General features: G+C 38.0%; 1 protein-coding gene across 4 annotated transcripts in view; it reads right to left on the bottom strand.

Annotated features, from left to right (window-relative positions):
- LOC113906361 (complement factor H) overlaps nucleotides 1-17,377 on the bottom strand; it is a 385,541-nt gene that overhangs the window by 86,564 nt on the left and 281,600 nt on the right. For all 4 annotated transcript variants that reach the window (XM_027564388.1, XM_027564387.1, XM_027564385.1 and 1 more), the window contains exons 8-9: nucleotides 2,188-2,376; nucleotides 1,586-1,762 (exon numbers count right to left, since the gene is read on the bottom strand). In XM_027564388.1, coding sequence (XP_027420189.1) covers nucleotides 1,586-1,762; nucleotides 2,188-2,376 — 366 coding nt within the window. The remainder of the gene's footprint in view (nucleotides 1-1,585; nucleotides 1,763-2,187; nucleotides 2,377-17,377) is intronic.

Genomic DNA, 17,377 nt, shown 5'->3' on the forward strand with positions numbered 1-17,377 from the left:
CCATTTCCTTCTCCACTGTTTTCTTCTATCTCAATGAAATTCTTAAGCAATTACTTTGAATTACTTATCAGACAAATCGTCCATATCTGTTATTTGGGGTCAGTAACTGAAAAACTATTGTGTTTCTCTGTTAACATTTTAGTCCTTTGATGTCTGTGTCCCTTGAAGTCTCAGGTTGCTGTGTTTGCATTTAATGAAGCAGTCACTCCCTCCAGTGTTTACAGACTGACCTGGGGAGGGAAGTACACTGTCACATTGGTAGGGATTTTGAGACTTTTCAGACACTTTTTAAGGAGACACCTGTCCCGTGTACTCAATTACTCCTAGGAGAGAATTCTGAAGCTCATATGCATCTATCAACGCAGCAAAGACAGTCTCTGTGCCGACAGTTTCCTGGCTGCTTCCCTGGGGCAATGCCAAATGCTCATATTCGTGAGCAGACCCATGGGGACAGGCTGGCTTCTAGATGTACCACAGGCCATCTGCAAAGGTCTAGATTCCACCGTGGGGACTTACACAGGGAGCTGGACCTGGGGAGGGGATGTGGATGAGATGAGAGGCCCAGATGTGAGCAGAACCACAAGCACGGTGTCTGCAATGGTTTGGGGCTCCCTGGTGGGATCTCCACATGGTCAGTAGGACCCAGGTCAGTAGGCTCCTTGAGGAATTCTAGCTCTGGATGCTGTACTCCTGGCCTCTCCCCATCCCAGCCATGCAGGTGACCCCGGTGTCCTGGATAAGGGGAGAGAGAAGTGCACTGGAAGATGAGGACGCCGCCCTTGCTCAAATGCTCTTATTTTCCCCACAGGTAAAATCCTGTGCTGAGGGGTTTATCTTGGCACTAAGCAGGGCCACCTCAGGAGCAAAATGAGGCTACGCCTCTAACCCTCAGTGAGGCGTCCAGTCTTGAATCTTTGTGCCCTAGGAGCATGCTGTCATGTCTCTGCTAGACTCCTGCTGCTGCTAAGTCGCTTCAGTCCTGTCCGACTCTGTGTGACCCCTTAGACGGCAGCCCACAAGGCTCCCCCGTCCCTGGGGTTCTCCAGGCAAAAACACTGGAGTGGGTTGCCATTTCCTTCTTCAATGCATGAAAGTGAAAAGCGAAAGTGAAGTGGCTCAGTCGTGTCCGACTCTTAGTGACCCCATGGACTGCAGCCTACCAGGCTCCTCCGTCCATGGGGTTTTCCAGGCAAGAGTCCTGGAGTGGGGTGCCATTGCCTTCTCCTTGCTAGACTCCTGGACCCCCACAAAGATACCATCATTATCCACAAATGATGGTCAAAGTCTGTGTTTATATCAGGAGAGACGGTGAGACTCCTGCCACCTTTCTGACCTCACTCTGTTATTACAGGTTTCTTCATTGTGGATCTTCTCCTCTTTTCTTGACTAATGTCTATCAATAGGTACATGTATTTGGTTATATACTTATCAAGAAGTCTATAGGTACACTCATAGACACTTGTAAACAATAAAATTAAATAGGTCTTTTGGCAAAACAAGAATCTGATATAAACTTTTGGAGTGGATAATACAGCTGAGTCTTAGAAAATTATGAATACATGGGATTCCAGCCCAGTTTACTCACTGACACGGATGCATCTGGGAGGAGGAGACCAGCCACTCTCTGTGCAGGTCATTGTGTTCTGATCATTTTGAAGACTGTAGCCTTCATAGCAGCGAACTCTTACAGTTTCACCCTGTAAATATTTTTCTTCACGATGTGGGGTATGTCCATTTTCCAAATAATTGAAAATACATTGTCCTTAGGATCATAAAATTAATATGAAAGAAATACAGCATAAATTAGGGAAAATAGTACATTAAAGATTAACCTTATAGAATTTACATAAGAATGCATTAGTATTCAAATATAACATGTAACAATAAAAATGGAAGCTAGTACCACGTTTGTGGAAAATGAAAAAGATAACATTCCATATTATTTGTCTTTAGTTTTATGACTAAAATATGTATAAATGATGCAGATATTCTTGTAAAGTCTCTGTATCTCTCATACGATTTACATGAAAAGCATCTAGTAAAGGGAAGTTCTATTGGATTTTTTGCTCACAGAACTCATCCCGTGGCCTCACTGTTGTTACATAACACTTAACTGTACTCACTTGTCAACTTTGTCTCTTCACTCTTTCAAAGATTATGCATATAAACTTAAAGAGGTTTACTTACTGAGGCATGGTTCTTCTGGAGACCATCCTTCTGCTGTGCAAGTCAGGTGGTCCCAGGAACGTTGTGAAGGAGGCACAAAATGATGATCACAGCTATAGACAAACTGTTGATTTACACGTGCTGGAAAGTATCCTCTGTATGAATAATATAGCCGTCCATGTTTTATTACTGGATAACTACAAGGTTTCCCTTGGAATAAAAAAAGTAGAAATAATGTTTTACCTCAGTATACAATTTGAATTAATATTTCATCTATGAAATATATCCTTGTTCAATTAATTACACTCATTGCATTATGGTTTCTAGGGAAAAAAGTTATAGAAAATTCAGATGATTGAAGTATGTAAGGAACTCCTTGCTAATGAAGATCAAATTATGTCTTGTGGGTCATATTATGTAAAATTTGTATGTGGATTCTCTTGATAGGAAATTATATTAAATGAATTCTCCTTAAGTACAGAAGTCCCAACCTTGGTTGACTAGCATCTTAATCAAGAGATGAAAGTACAGATTGTATCTTGTGGCTCATCTGCTTTCTTTTTCTTTCTTCTCCATTCTCATCAGAAATCAGAATCCTGACATTTATTCTCATACCACGTCAATGTAGGAATCAAACATATTTTTTTTACAATTATCATTCGTTTACTTTTCTGTTTATTGGGAATATGTGATATATAGAGAAAACCACAACAATTTTTCATTGATCAAATCACACAGAGTAACATTCTTATTTATCTATCAAACTGGACATTAAGATATCTTTTCCCTTGCTTGTCTAATCAGAGAAATGAACAATGAATAATTCTTAATATTTAAATGGTTAAGATGAAGGGAAACCCTTGTCACTTATGGTCTAATTTTAATTGGAGAATGATGTATTTTTCAGTATTTCTTACAAATATTTTAAATGAGGTATAACATAATTACATTTTATCATTATTAGCATATATTGAGTAATTTTCATGTATATGCTTGCTATGTGAATTATAAAATTTGGTTCGTTGCATATCTTAATCCATTTCTTTAACAAAGACTTGTCAATTATACCGTCTCATGGCCTATAGTCTGCATCTCTCATCACTGATAGATTTCCCCCACTTTTTTGAAGCTTCTCTACATTTTTAAGTTTTAAATGCTTACATAGTTTGATTCCTCTTAAGTAATACTCTAGGTTTCTGTCCACTACTTTTTGGAGATTAGAACATTGTCTCTTCATCCTTGAATTTTACAAATTTCATCATGTATGTTAAAATATGTGTATCTTTCAATAATTCTATGTTGGGCAAGTTTGAGCCTTTGTATTTGCAAGAACCATGTGAAAAGAACTCAATTAGCTTTGTCATTATGTTGTAGAAGAGAGATTTGAGTTCTGATTATCTGATTTCAGAACTACTACATGTATCATTTTGATGCATGATAGAATATGAATACAGTAAAATAATCTTCTGACACTCACTTCCAAAAGGTACACAAAGAGGGCATAATTAAAAGTAAGCATCATTACTATCACTGGCCTGAGCTATTTTCATCCTCTCTTTTATTTGGGCACATGTGAATCTGTCTTTGTCTCTCTAACCAGATCATTTATTGAAGCTCAAACAATAGTCCACTATGGTCAGAGTGGCAATGACTCTGTCAGGACTCAGAACAACCTCATTCTCCTCTTACACTTCTACCAATACAAGTTCTGGTCTCATGAGCAGGCTTGGCTGTCCATCATAGTGTTGGCTCAAATCGATCTCAAAATTGATGAAAAGTATTCACTAAATTTTAAAAGTGTTTCTAGTCTTTCTGTATTTGTGCAGCTTATTCCTATGATCCAGGACCAGCATCTTATAATTATCAAAGCTAAATATCCCATTATTGAGTCCAACCTCACACATGGGCATCCTTCTGAGTGATGAACCTGTCCTAATGCGGGTTCACTTTCAGTACCTCAGTATCATTCCAGGCACATCTCCTCTGCTCCATTAAACTGGTTGTTGATACAAAACAGCAATGGAGCAGGCCTGAGAACAAAATGCTGCATCTGATAATCAGCTTATTTAATGAAATTATGAATATCTGATAAACTATTTAACTGGCCAATTTCCTCATCTTGTCTACAAGAACTTTACAAGGTCCCTTGTCGGATAACTCTGCTGTGATATAAATACATTTGGGTTGATCTGCCATTTTCATAGGCTTCCCCTATGGCTCCGTGGGTAAAGAATCTACCTGTAATGCAGAAGACAAGGGAGCTGTAAGTTTGATCCCTGGGTCACTCATATTCCCTTGCAGAAGGAAGTGGCAACCCACTCCAGTAATCTTGCCTGGAGAATTCCATGGGCAGAGGAGCCTGGAGGGCTAGAGTCCAAAGGGTCACAAAGAGTTGGACATGACTGAGGGACTAAGCACACGGCACCATTTTCATAAATCCATCTTAAACAAGATTAAATATCTTTAGTATAATTCTTATGTAGATTGAAATATGTTTAATACTGCTAACACCTTCATTATAAAAGAAATTTAAAAAGAAATTATGCTTTCTGTGGAGGCTTCCTCCTCCCTGTGTGGGGTCACTGGCCTTGAGGAAAGCTAGCTATCTCTCAAGCAAGATGTGGAGATGCCCAAGTGGTCAGATGCTGAGGCCTCCCCCAAAAGCCAGGAGAGTGAGCCAACTTGCAAGCAAATCCTCCAGCCCAGCTAAGCGTCCAGGTGACAGCAGCCCAGGTCATTACCCAGTTGCCTCCAAACAGAGTGATGCATAAATAGCCAACGAAGCCTTTTCCTTATTCCTGACTCACAGGACTCTAAGAATATGGAGGTGTATTGTCTTAAGCCAATATGTTCTCTGGAAAATTTGTTAATTAGGACTATGTATCTAATATAATGGGCATCCCAGTTGGTGCTAGTGGTAAAGAAGGAACCCGCCTGCCAATGCAGGAGACATAGTACAGGCAGGTTTGATCCTTGGGTTTGGATGATCCCCTGGAGGAGGGCATGGCAACCCACTCCAGTATTCTTGCCTGGAAAATCCCATGGACACAGAAGCCTGGTGGCCTACAGTAGATGGGGAGGCAAAGAATCAGACATGACTGAAGTGACTTAGCATGCAGGCACGCAGGCATCTACAACAATAGGTGTTAGGTGATGTGAGTTTTACTTAATGGTTTGAATCTGATATTACAATCATTTTGCATGCTAAAAATTTCATAAGTGCACCCACAAATTATGAAAAAAACTTGGCTTAAATATTCAAATATTTAGCTTTAAGACCACTTTTGGAAAGGGTTCAGCTGTTAATGAGAAGACAAGTGTTGCACTGGAATATCTGGTGAAGATTTGTCAAAGTTTCACATTTCTCTTTCATATTGTACTCTTTCTCCTCTTGTTTGGAAATATGTCTGTGGTCTTATTCTACTTGATTAATAAGCCATCACTCATATACCTGAGAATCAGGAGAAATAATTTATGTCTGTCTGCTCCTCAGCAAGAATAATGATGATGCAGCCTTTCTTTTAAGTGATCTGGGGCCTGAGCTGCTCTTAATTGTAACACTAATGACTGGACAGGGAGCTTTATTGTGCTGTAAATGTTATTGATGAAGAAAATTGCCTAACGGACTAAAATAACATGAACAAATTATGAGATGAATAATGCAGAGTGATGCATATTCTATTCACACCTTGAATTTCACAAGGTATCATAAAACTCATTAGAGTTTTCATTTACAAAAGCTTGAAGACAAATAGATTATTAAAGAAAATGAAAGACAAAAACATAACAAAGAACATATATGTTTTATATTTTGGAGTAAAATCTTTGTTTTTAATATGATTTAATTACTTATATTAATGCATTTACATAATTTAATTTTTTTGCATTCTTGACTTTTTATTTATTTTTTATTTTATTTTTTAACTTTACAATATTGTATTGGTTTTGCCAATATACACAATTTAATTTTTGTTTTTCTTTAATTTTTATTGGAGTTGCTTTAAAATATTGGGTTAGCTTCTGCTGTACATCAAAACAAATCAGTTATATGAATATATATATATTTATATATCCCTTTTTTTTTGGATTTCCTTCCCATTTAGGTCACCAGAGATCATTGAGTGGAGCTGCCTATGATACACCATAAGTTCTCATTAGTTATATATTTTATTCACAACAACCAGGACATGGAATCAACCTAAATGTCCATCAACAGAAGAATAGATGCAGAAAGAGTGGTACATATATACAATGAAAATTACTCAGCCATTAAAAGTGATGAAATTGTGCAATTAGCAGAGATGTGGAAAGACCTAGAAACTGTCATATAGAGTGCAGAAAGTCAGAAAGAGAAAAATAAATATTGTATAATATTGCTTATATATGGAATCTAGAAAAATGCTACAGGTGAACTTATTTGCAAAGCAAAAATAGAGATACAGGCATAGAGAATGGATGTATGGATACAAGGGGCCCAAGAGTAGAGGAATGAATTGGGAGATTGAGCCTGATGTGTAATAGATAACTAATGAAAGAACTTATAAGTTTAAAAATAAAAGTTTCCAATACTCTGGAAGGTGGGTCATAGAGGATCCTGCTGTGATGTATGTCAGAGAGTGTTTTGCCTATGTTCTCCTCTAGGAGTTTTATAGTTCTGGTCTTACATTGAGATATTTAATCCATTTTGAGTTTATTTTTGTGTATGGTGTTAGAAAGTGTTCTAGTTTCATTCTTTTACAAGTGGTTGACCAGATTTCCCAGCACCACTTGTTAAAGAGATTGTCTTTAATCCCTTGTATATTCTTGCCTCCTTTGTCAAAGATAATGTGTCCATATGTGCGTGGATTTATCTCTGGGCTTTCTATTTTGTTCCATTGATCAATATTTCTGTCTTTGTGCCAGTACCATACTGTCTTGATAACTGTGGCTTTGTAATAGAGCCTGAAGTCAGGTAGGTTGATTCCTCCAGTTCCATTCTTCTTTCTCAAGATCGCTTTGGCTATTCGAGGTTTTTTGTATTTCCATACAAATTCTGAAATTATTTGTTCTAGCTCTGTGAAGAATACCATTGGTAGCTTGATAGGGATTGCATTGAATCTATAAATTGCTTTGGGTTGTATACTCATTTTCACTATATTGATTCTTCCAATCCATGAACATGGTATATTTCTCCATCTATTAGTGTCCTCTTTGATTTCTTTCAGCAATCCCACTTCTGGGCATACACACTGAGGAAACCAGAAGGGAAAGAGACACATGTACCCCAAAGTTCATCGCAGCACTGTTTATAATAGCCAGGACATGGAAGCAACCTAGATGTCCATCAGCAGATGAATGGATAAGAAAGCTGTGGTACATATACACAATGGAGTATTACTCAGCCATTAAAAAGAATACATTTGAATCAGTTCTAATGAGGTGGATGAAACTGGAACCTATTATATGGAGTGAAGTAAGCCAGAAAGAAAAACACCAATACAGTATACTAATGCATATATATGGAATTTAGAAATATGGTAACAATAACCCTGTGTACGAGAGAGCAAAAGAGACACTGATGTATAGATCAGTCTTGTGGACTCTGTGGGAGAGGGAGAGGGTGGAGAGATTTGGGAGAATGGCATTGAAACATGTGTAATATCATGTATGAGATGAGTCACCAGTCCAGGTTCGATGCACGATGCTGGATGCTTGGGGCTGGTGCACTGGGACGGCCCAGAGGGAGGGTATGGGGAGGGAGGACGGAGGAGGGTTCAGGATGGGGAGCACGGGTATACCTGTGGCAGATTCATTTCGATGTTTGGCAAAACTAATATAATATTGTGAAGTTTAACAATAAAATTAAATTTAAAAAAAATTAAAAAAAAAATAAAAGTGACAAGATTTTTTTAAATTTTATTTTATTTTTAAACTTTACAATATTGTATTAGTTTTGCCAAATATTGATATGAATCCACCACAAGTATACATGTGTTCCCCATCCTGAACCCTCCTCCCTCCTCCCTCCCCATACCATCCCTCTGGGTCGTCCCAGTGCACCAGTCCCAAGCATCCAGTATCGTGCATCGAACCTGGACTGGCAATTCGTCTCATACATGATATTATACATGTTTCAATGCCATTCTCCCAAATCTTCCCACCCTCTCCCTCTCCCACAGAGTTCATAAGACTGTTCTATACATCAGTGTCTCTTTTGCTGTCTCGTACACAGGGTTATTGTTACCATCTTTCTAAATTCCATATATATGCATTAGTATACTGTATTGGTGTTTTTCTTTCTGGCTTACTTCACTCTGTAGAATAGGCTCCAGTTTCATCCACCTCATTAGAACTGATTCAAATATATTCTTTTTAATGGCTGAGTAATACTCCATTGTGTATATGTACCACTGCTTTCTTATCCATTCATCTGCTGATGGACATCTAGGTTGCTTCCATGTCCTGGCTATTATAAACAGTGCTGCGATGAACATTGGGGTACACGTGTCTCTTTCCCTTCTGGTTTCCTCAGTATGTATGCCTAGCAGTGGGATTGCTGTATCATAAGGCAGTTCTATTTCCAGATTTTTAAGGAATCTCCACACTGTTCTCCATAGTGGCTGTACTAGTTTGCATTCCCACCAACAGTGTAAGAGGGTTCCCTTTTCTCTACACCCTCTCCAGCATTTATTGCTTTTAGACTTTTGGATTGCAACCATTCTGACTGGCCTGAAATGGTACCTCATAGTGGTTTTGATTTGCATTTCTCTGATAATGAGTGATGTTGATTTATAGATTCAATGCAATCCCTATCAAGCTACCAATGGTATTCTTCACAGAGCTAGAACAAATAATTTCACAATTTGTATGGACATACAAAAAACCTCGAATAGCCAAAGCAATCTTGAGAAAGAAGAATGGAACTGGAGGAATCATCCTACCTGACTTCAGGCTCTACTACAAAGCCACAGTTATCAAGACAGTATGGTACTGGCACAAAGACAGAAATATAGATCAATGGAACAAAATAGAAAGCCCAGAGATAAATCCATGCACATATGGACACCTTATCTTTGACAAAGGAGGCAAGAATATACAATGGATTAAAGACAATCTCTTTAACAAGTGGTGCTGGGAAATCTGGTCAACCACTTGTAAAAGAATGAAACTAGAACACTTTCTAACACCATACACAAAAATAAACTCAAAATGGATTAAATATCTCAATGTAAGACCAGAACTATAAAACTCCTAGAGGAGAACATAGGCAAAACACTCTCCGACATACATCACAGCAAGATCCACTATGACCCACCTCCCAGAATATTGGAAATAAAAGCAAAAATAAACAAATGGGACCTAATTAAACTTAAAAGCTTCTGCACATCAAAGGAAACTATTAGCAAGGTGAAAAGGCAGCCTTCAGAATGGGAGAAAATAATAGCAAATGAAGCAACTGAAAAACAACTAATCTCAAAAATAGACAAGATTTTTTTTAAGGTTGTCAACATTTACATTTCTCTCTGAAAATAATTCTAAATGTATTGGCACTACACTGGAAATTAAGACTGTATTCCACATTTTGTAAAGGAAAATATATCTTGTACCTAAGCTGGTCTTTTAAAACTAACAATGATGTTAATGACCTTTAATAGATTTATTATGCTATAATTGCAATACAGTAAACTGAACATATTTAAAATGAGATTTGAACCTGGAAAAAACATATTTGAACCTGTAAAATTGTAAAATAGCCATTGCTCTCCAAAGTTTCCTCATATTACAAATAAGACTCTCCTAAACATTCTGGAATTATATATAGTATACTTTTCTGTGACACATTTTTTATTCACATTTCCATGAGCATATTCACATGACCCCATAATCTACATAGAGTACCTTTTTGCACTGTGGAACTCAGCTGACATAGAAAAGTATTCATTTTTTCCCCCCCCTTTTAGGTGAATATCTGATCATCTTTCCATTAACGTATTCTTATGGTTATCTCACAGTGCAGACTACTTCAACCAGTCAATTCAACCAGAAATATACACAAAGGAAAGTAGATAGTTATATTTAGGAGGAAGGCTGAGTGTTCACATCTGTTTCAACTTACCCTGTCCATGAGCAGTGTAAAACCACAAGGTGAGAAGGACATTGATTAACATCAACATGTTAGATTTTCCCAGTGGTACATTCACACAAATACTCCAGTTGTACTGTTTAGGGTTCAAAAATCTGCTTCCTTTGCAGTTACCTAGTGTGACTGAATTTATGCATTGCAATGAAGCTAGTTAATTAGTATCATTTAGTAAATATCAAAGTTCAAAGTTTTGAAATGTCCCTAACTTGTTTCTGTTGGTAGTTTCACAATAAGTTATTGTATTCATCACCTGATATCTATGTGCACAACTTTCTGTGGCTAATATGGACTGGCTCCAAAGCTATATATCAGATACTAACTTTCAATAATATATTTCAAGAGAGTAGGTGAAGTTTTTCCCAGCCATTTGGGTCATCCATATTTTCATGGACTTAGGAAAGTGAATAGATTTTTAAAAAAAGTATAGTAGAGCTTAAAAACAATCATATAAATTATAACCAATCCCTTCATTTACATGCTAGTTATGTGTGGGTTTTATGATTATCATTTTTTCCAATTTTGTTAACATATAATTGACATAAAGCACTGCATAAGTTTCAGGTGTATGGCCTAATGATGTCATTCACATATATCCTAAAATGATTACAACAATAGGTTTGTGAATATCCATAACCACATATAGATATAAAATTAAAGAAAAAAAGAATTTGTGATGAGAAATCAGGACTTACTGTCCTATTAACTTTTATACTTAAGATACAGCAGAATTAGTCATATTAATCATGTTGTACACTACATCCTTAGTACTAATCTATCTCACAGCAGGAAGTTGGTACCTTTTGACTGGCTTCATCCAGTTCCCCTATCTCCAGCCCTAGCCTATGGTAACCACAAATGAGATCTCTTTTTCAAAGTATTTGTTTGTTCTTTTAAGTACAGTTGGCCTACAACATTTGTTACTTTCTGTTACACAGTGTATTGATTCCATGTTTCTGTCCATTTCAAAATATTTGCCACAGTAAGTCTAGTTACAATCTAGCAAGATTTTAAAAATTACATAATTATTGACTATATGCTCCACACTGAATATTTCATGTGTATGACTCATCTATTTTGCACCTGGAAGTTTCTCCCCTTAACCTCTCCCTCACCAGAGGATCTGGAGTGCATCCCCTTAAAAAGACACATACAGAATTGTTCATTGCAGCTTTATTCATAAATGGCAAAAATGCACATTGTTCCCATGAACATTCAGAGAATGGATGAAACATTTGTAGCATTTTTTTTACAATGGATTAATATTCAGTAATTTAGAAAACAAAATGAAGTACTGCTATAAAGTTTGGGATAATCTCACAGCTCTTGTATATGGAAAAATTGAACACACTCACTAAGTACATATCTTATAATTTCATTGGTAGGCATTTCACGAGGTGGAAAACCTCATCATGAAGGTAGTGCCTACGAGGTAAGGTGTGGTACAGAATGGGAAGAGACACAAGGAATCCTGATAATGTGCTGGACATTTGTTCAATTTAGTCCTGGTGATAATAGCTCAATTTAGTCGTGGATAATAGTTACACGGGCATGCTGCTACTGCTGCTAAGTCGCTTCAGTCGTGTCCGACTCTGTGTGACGCCATAGACGGCAGCCCGCCAGGCTCAGCCATCCCTGGGATTCTCCAGGCAAGAACACCGGAGTGGGTTGCCATTTCCTTCTCCAATGCATGAAAATGAAAGGTGAAAGTGAAGTCGCTCAGTCATGTCTGACTCTTAGCGACCCCATGGACTGCAGCCTACCAGGCTCCTCCATCCATGGGACTTTCCAAGCAAGAGTACTGGAGTGGGGTGCCATTGCCTTCTCCGACACAGGCATACATGTGTGTTAAAAAAAAATTATCAATCAGATTAAGATTAACTTTAGCTGTTTAGCTATTTATATGTTTAACTTTGCTTAAAAAAATTCAGAATAAAATATAAAGTTAAAAGTTACTGTTTTTCTTCAAAATTTCATTTCTCATTGAACCCAAACCACCATTCCAAAAAGAAATACTGTAGTTATGGAATATGGAGAGACTTCAAAAGGCATGAAGAAATATTTGAGATGATGAAAATATTCTACATCTTGATTATAGAGTAGTTGTAAAGATGTACTGAGAAGGAAATGGAAACCTACTCCACTATTCTTCCCTGGGAAATACCATGGACAGAGAAGCTTGGCAGGCTACAGTCCATGGGATTGCAAGAGTTGGACACAGCCTGTGAACTAAATGATGACATAGCTATATGTATTTTATAAGATGCATCATATTGCATATTTAGAATAGACAGGTTAAAAATGTCTTCTCTGTAAAGGTAATGGGAAGTTCCACAGAGCTCTAGGTGATTAAAAGGAAGGGGGAAATGGAAGGCCTTTAGAGTTCTCCAAAGAAACTAAAAGACCAAAGCAATAGTAGAAGAGCATTTTCATAAAAGTTAAGAAAAGAAAATGAAAACCAGGAGTTTTATATCCATACAACCAGACAGCCAAGTATTAAACTACAGAAAGTAATTTTAAATGTGCAAGAACTCATAGGACACTATTGATATACAGATGCACACATTCCGTGGCTATAGCTACATGCTTAGTCACCCAGTCATGTCTGACTTTTGCTATCCTTTGGATTTTAGCCCACCAGTCTCCTCTGTCCATGAGATTTTCCAGGCAAGAATAAGGGTGAGGATTTCCATTTCCTCCTCCACAGAATCTTCACAACCCAGGGATCAAACTAGTGTTTCCTGTGTCTCCTGCATTGCAGGCAGATTCTTTAAACATCGAGCCATCAGGGAACAGCCTCTGTGCATGTAAGGGGCACCGTAAATATGGACTCTACCTTATTCCACCTGAATGAAGAGTTCGAAAGAATAGAAAAAGATAAGAAAGCATCCTTAAGTGAACAATGCAAAGAAATAGAGGAAAGCAAAATAATGGTAAAGACTAAAGATCTTTTCAAGAAAATTACAGATACAAAAGGCACATTTTATGCAAAGATGGGCACTAAGGATAGAAACAGCTGGACATAACAGAAGCAGAAGATATTAAGAAGTGGCAGGAATACATAGAAAATCTGTACAAAAAAAAAGGTCTTAATGACCCAGATAACCATGATGGTGTGATAGCTCACCTAGAGCCAGATTACTGCAAACAAAGCTAGTGGAGGCGATGGAGTTCCAGCTGTGCTATACCTGTGGCGGATTCATTTTGATGTTTGGCAAAACTAATACAATTATGTAAAGTTTAAAAATAAAATAAAATTAGAAAAAAAAATTCAAAAAGATAATGCCAATAAAGTGTTGCACTCAATATGCCAGCTAATTTGGAAAACTCAGCAGAGGCCCCAGGACTGGAAAAGGTCAGTTTTCTTTCTAATCTCAAAGAAGGACAATGCCATAGAATGTTCAAACTATCACATAATTACATTCATTTCACATATTGGCAATATAATGCTCAAAATCTTTCAAGCTAAGCTTCAACAGTATGTGAACTGAACTGAGATTTCCAGATCTCTAAGCTCGATTTAGAAAAGGCAGAAGAACCAGAGATCAAATTGCCAGCATCTGTTAGATCATAGATAAAGCAAGGGAATTCCAGAAAAACATATACTTCTGCTTCATTGACTACACTAAAGCCTTTGACTTTGTGGATCACAACAAACTGGAAAATTTAGGAGATGGGCATTCCACACCACCTTGGATACCTGTACCCAGGTCAAGAAGCAATAGCTAGAACCAAGCAGGGAATAATGAGCAGTTGCAATTTGGGATAGGAGTAGTACGGCCGTATATTGTTACCCTGTTATTTAACTTTATATGGAGTACATCATGTGAAATGCTGGGATGGATGACTCACAAGCTGAAATCAAGATTGCTGGATAAATATTAACAACCTCAGATGTGCAGATGACACCAGCTCTTTGCAGAGAGGAAAGACAAACTGAAAAATCTCTTGATAAAGGTGGAAGAGTAGAGTGAAAAGGATGGCTTAAAACTCAACATGAAAAAGCTAAGATTATGGCATCCAGGCCTATCACTTCATGAGAAATAGAGGGGGAGACAATGGAAATAGAGACAGACTTCATTTCTGAGGACTCCCAAATCACTGACAAGAGTTACTGCAGCCTCAAAAAAAAAAAAAAAAAAGCCTGCTCCTTGAAATAAAAGCTACAACAAATGTAGATAGCATTTTAAAAAGCATCACTTTGCCAAAAAATGCCTATATAGTCAAGCTATGGTTTTTCCAGTAATCATGTACAGATGGATGTGAAAGTTGGATCATAAAGGAGCCTGTGTGCCAAAGAATTGATGCTTTCAAACAGTGGTCTTTTCCTGAGAGTCCCTGGGAGAGCAATAAAATGAAACCAGTTAATCCTAAAGGAAATGCACCCTGTATATTCATTGGAAGGACCGATGCTGAAGCTGAAGCTCCAATACTTTGGCCACCTGATGTGAAGAGATAACTCACTGGAAAAGACCCTGGTGTTGGGAAAGACTGAGGGCAGAAGGAGAAGGGGTTGACCGAGGATGAGATGCTTGGATGGCATCATTGACCCAATGGGTATGAGTTTGAGCAAACTCCTAGAGATAGTGAGAGACAAGAAAGCCTGGTGAGGTGCTGTCCAAGGGGTTGCAAATAGTGGAACACAAGTGACTAAACAATAAAATAAAGCTTATTCCACCAGATGGCACTTTTCAGTCTCTGAAGAAGGATTTTTTAAAAATCAATTTGTGGGCAAGGTAGGAAGGTGTCTTGAAGATTCTGAGACTCTTTTTGCTTTAATATATATTTCAAAAGATAATGTGGGAAATAGGTAACCTCATGATGTTAAACATTTTGTATATTTTTTTCCAGAGCTGAGACTGAAATAAGAACTGGGGCATGGATAGACTTACATTTGTAAGAATTAAATATTCTGCAAAGTAGAAAGAATGTAACCAAATCATAGCTGAAGAATGAAGAGATGAAGGGAATCTAAACACTGACCACTGAGAAGTAGGTGAGTGTACAAACATCCCACTTACACCTGGCAGTAAGATGTCAAATAGTTTAGTGTAATGAAAACAGGAATGGTGTTCTATGAAATGTAATATACTGGTTTAGACATATAAAAAAGACACAAAACTTTCTCATATAACAAAGTAAATGTAAAAGCACAAAAGGAAAGAGGAGTGTATATATTTCAACATAACATGCTATAGCAAAGTTTCCACCAAACTTGAGTCATATCTATAAGCATGTACAGTGTGAAATTGTCTATTAAAGAAAGGGTCCTTCAACTGATGAAACCTTATTCTCTCCATATACAAGGAGCGAACCTAATCAGAGTGACCTAGGAAGCTAAACCTGATTTATGCACTGCAATTGGTGAGGCTTGGAGGAGAAAGAGACAGAGAGAGACATAGAGAGAGAGACAGAATATTATGAGGTAAGTTAGAATTTAGATTTAACAAGAATTTTTTGTGCTCCAAAATCACTGCAGATGGTGATTGCAGCCATGATATTAAAAGACATTTACTCCTTGGAAGGAAAGTTATGACCAACCTAGATAGCATATAGAAAATCAGAGATATTACTTTGCCAACAAAGGTCCATCTAGTCAAGGGTATGGTTTTTCCAGTGGTCATGTATGGATGTGAGAGCTGGACTGTGAAGAAAGCTGAGTAACAAAGAACTAATGCTTTTGAACTGTGGTGTTGGAGAAGACTCTTGAGAGTCCCTTGGACTGCAAGGAGATCCAACCAGTCCATTCTAAAGATCAGTCCTGGGTGTTCATTGGAAGGACTGATGCTGAAGCTGAAACTCCAATACTTTGGTGACCTCATGCAAAGAGTTGACCCATTGGAAAAGACCCTGAAGCTGGGAGGGATTGGGGACAGGAGGAGAAGGGGACGACAGAGGATGAGACGGCTGGAGGGTATCACTGACTCGATGGACATGAGTTTGAGTGAACTTCGGGTGTGGGTGATGGACACGGTGGCCTGGCATGCTGTATTTCATGGGGTCGCAAAGAGCTGGACACGACTGAGCGACTGAACTGAACTGAACTAAAAGGAACAAATGGCTCAGCAGGTAAAGAATCTGCCTGCAATACAGGAGACACAGGAGATACAGGTTGGATCCCTGGCTCGAGAAGATCCCCTGGAGTAGGGCATGGCAATCCACTGCAGTACTCATGCCTGAAGAATTCCATGGACAGAGGAGCCTGGCGGGCTACTGTCCATGAGGTTGCAAGGAGTCTGAGAGGACTGAACGAATAAGCTCACAACCAAGTACACAGAGGAACAAAGAACATTGCTCAATGCAAAAAGTCCAAATCAAAATATAAACTTACCAGGTTGGGAAAATTGTGCTCGACCCAGAAACACGAGGTTCTACTCCTCCTGGATGTACCTTCAGCTTGCAACCACCCCTCTGTTGTTGGAGACACGGTTTTGCAGTTAGTTCTGGGTGTAGAGAAGAAGAGGAACAGGCTAGCAGGAATCAAACAGGATTTTCCCTCTGGATCACCAGATCTCCACGTGGAGATCTCTCACCAGATTTCTGTCTCTAACTACAGTGGGCAACTGTCTCACTAGGAAAGCTGGAGAAATCTTGTTTCTGATTTCCCACTCTAATTTCTATGGGCAAAACTCAGGGAAAACCTGCAAAACAAAAGTGTTAAACATAGTTTATAGGCGCTAACCTCTAAGATGGCCTACCAGTGTGTAGAAGGTGGATGCAGTACTTGGAAACACCAGTACATAATCAGTGTAGTTCACCATTATCCACCACAATAACAACAATGATGCTTCTACACAACAATATTAAATCTGTCTGCTAAAATGAAGATTCCTTTGTTCTCATTCTACAGACTGAAGTTAAAACTTCCAAGAGTCACCATATTTATATTTGGTGACATTACTACCTTCTTTAATCTAATCACAACTCCACACAGGTGTCTTGTATTTTGAAAAAGGGAATGATTTTTCTTTAAAACCATAAGGGCAAAGAGGAAAATGTAGTTAAAAATTTACAAGTGTGTTTATGGGAATCAAACTAGAAAGCACGATGAAGCAATCCTCAAATCAGACTCAAAAGTAGACTCTGTTGAAA

Source organism: Bos indicus x Bos taurus, chromosome 16 (genome assembly GCF_003369695.1).
Source record: "Bos indicus x Bos taurus breed Angus x Brahman F1 hybrid chromosome 16, Bos_hybrid_MaternalHap_v2.0, whole genome shotgun sequence".
NCBI classification, from domain to species: domain Eukaryota; kingdom Metazoa; phylum Chordata; class Mammalia; order Artiodactyla; family Bovidae; genus Bos; species Bos indicus x Bos taurus.